Below are 1,606 nucleotides of genomic sequence, written 5' to 3' on the forward strand. Positions count from 1 at the left end.
AAAAAAAGTATTTACAGTTGATACAGAACAATTTATTAGTGTTACACATGAATCCAACTCAATTATTAATCAGATTTTTTTTTTTTTTTTACAAATATTTACAAGTAGGTACAATATGTTTGCACAACTTTACAGTGTTATAGATTGAGTCTCTGAGGACGTCTTATTTGCCTACCAAATCTAGTCTGACTTACATGACTATTGATTCTATTAGGCAAATTATTCACTTCATTATTAGGATCACTGATAGTAGGTACATTGGTATTTCTATGAACTAACATATTCCTCTCAACATTCTGAGCTATATTCTGTCTAAAGTCATACACATCTCCATTACAATCCTGTCTATCATCAACTAGATAATCACCTTCTGTAGCTCTTAAGTGTACAACATTTCTACGAAGTACCCTTCCTCTAACTCTAACTAGATAAGATCTAGGACAGTCCAATTTCTTCAATAATCTACCAGCTTCCCAGATTTTGTTATTGAAATCCCACACAAGAACAGTTTGTCCAGGGACAAATATACGTTCTTGCTTACATAGTTTGTCATGATAGCTTTTGGACTTTTCCTTAGACAGATTAATTTTATCTTGAACCATGGTATGAACTTCATCTAAGCTACCTAGTGGTTTCAAATTTTTGTCTGAGATTGGAATTTTAGTTTTCAGTCTTCTACCCATCAACATGACAGATGGTGCTACACCAATGTCTGGTATAGGAGTTGACCTATACTCTAAGAGAAGCTCATAAAAGCTGACACCACTCTCTAGTGATTTTTTCATGATATTTTTAGCTATTTGTATGCCTCTCTCTGCCATCCCATTACTACGTGCATAGTGTGGAGATGAATAAATCCACTTTATATTATACTTTTTGGCAAACTGACTAACTTCATATGAGCCAAAAGGGCTATTATCAGACACAATCTGAGATGGTATACCATGAGTGGAGAATAACTCACTCAATTTACAAATAATTTCATTACAAGTCTTTGTCTTGATGGGCAATATTTCTAACCATTTGGTATAATAATCTATAACTACTAGATAGTCTTTGCCACCAAAAGTCATTATGTCTACACCTAATTTACTAAAAGGTAAACATACAATTTCATGACTTGATAATTCATCTCTAGTATTACAATGCTTAAACTTGTCACAAACTTTACACTTGTTAACATACTCTTCAATATCTGAGTTCATATTGACCCAGTAAACTGATTCTGTAGCTTTCAGTTTGGTTTTAGTAAAACCTTGATGACCAGAATGAACCAATTCTAATATATGTTTTTTCAATGACGTTGGAATAATAATTCTTCCATCATAATATAGAATACCACTTTCTGACATAACTATTTCAGTTTTAATCTTCCAAAGATGTCTTGCAAAACTTAAGTTCTCAGGGATTTTATTTTTAGACTCTGGCCATCCATCTACACAGTATTTCTTAACAAGACTGAGATTTGCATCTTCCTCAACTGCTTGAGCTATGACTTTATCATCAACTACACTTGGGGCAGTTGTTATATTATGTACAATACCTTCAATGCCTATTTCATCCTCACATGTCTGATTTAGGTAAGCTCTAGACAAGAAATCAGCTA

The 1,606-nt window shown here is 33.1% G+C and overlaps 1 protein-coding gene across 1 annotated transcript; it reads right to left on the reverse strand.

Annotated features, from left to right (window-relative positions):
- Nucleotides 1-137: 137 nt before the first annotated feature.
- Nucleotides 138-1,352, reverse strand: LOC103521318 (uncharacterized protein K02A2.6-like). Its single transcript, XM_008486426.1, has one exon. The coding sequence runs from the start codon at nucleotides 1,350-1,352 to the stop codon at nucleotides 138-140; it is 1,215 nt and encodes a 404-aa protein (XP_008484648.1).
- Nucleotides 1,353-1,606: the final 254 nt, after the last annotated feature.

The sequence above is a fragment of the Diaphorina citri genome, unplaced genomic scaffold (assembly GCF_000475195.1).
Source record: "Diaphorina citri unplaced genomic scaffold, Diaci psyllid genome assembly version 1.1 scaffold4973, whole genome shotgun sequence".
NCBI lineage: Eukaryota > Metazoa > Arthropoda > Insecta > Hemiptera > Psyllidae > Diaphorina > Diaphorina citri.

Bases quoted from the DNA above. Each gene is read 5' to 3' on its own strand.
- LOC103521318 (XM_008486426.1), bottom strand. From the start codon at position 1,352: ATGTCAGAAAGTGGTATTCTATATTATGATGGAAGAATTATTATTCCA.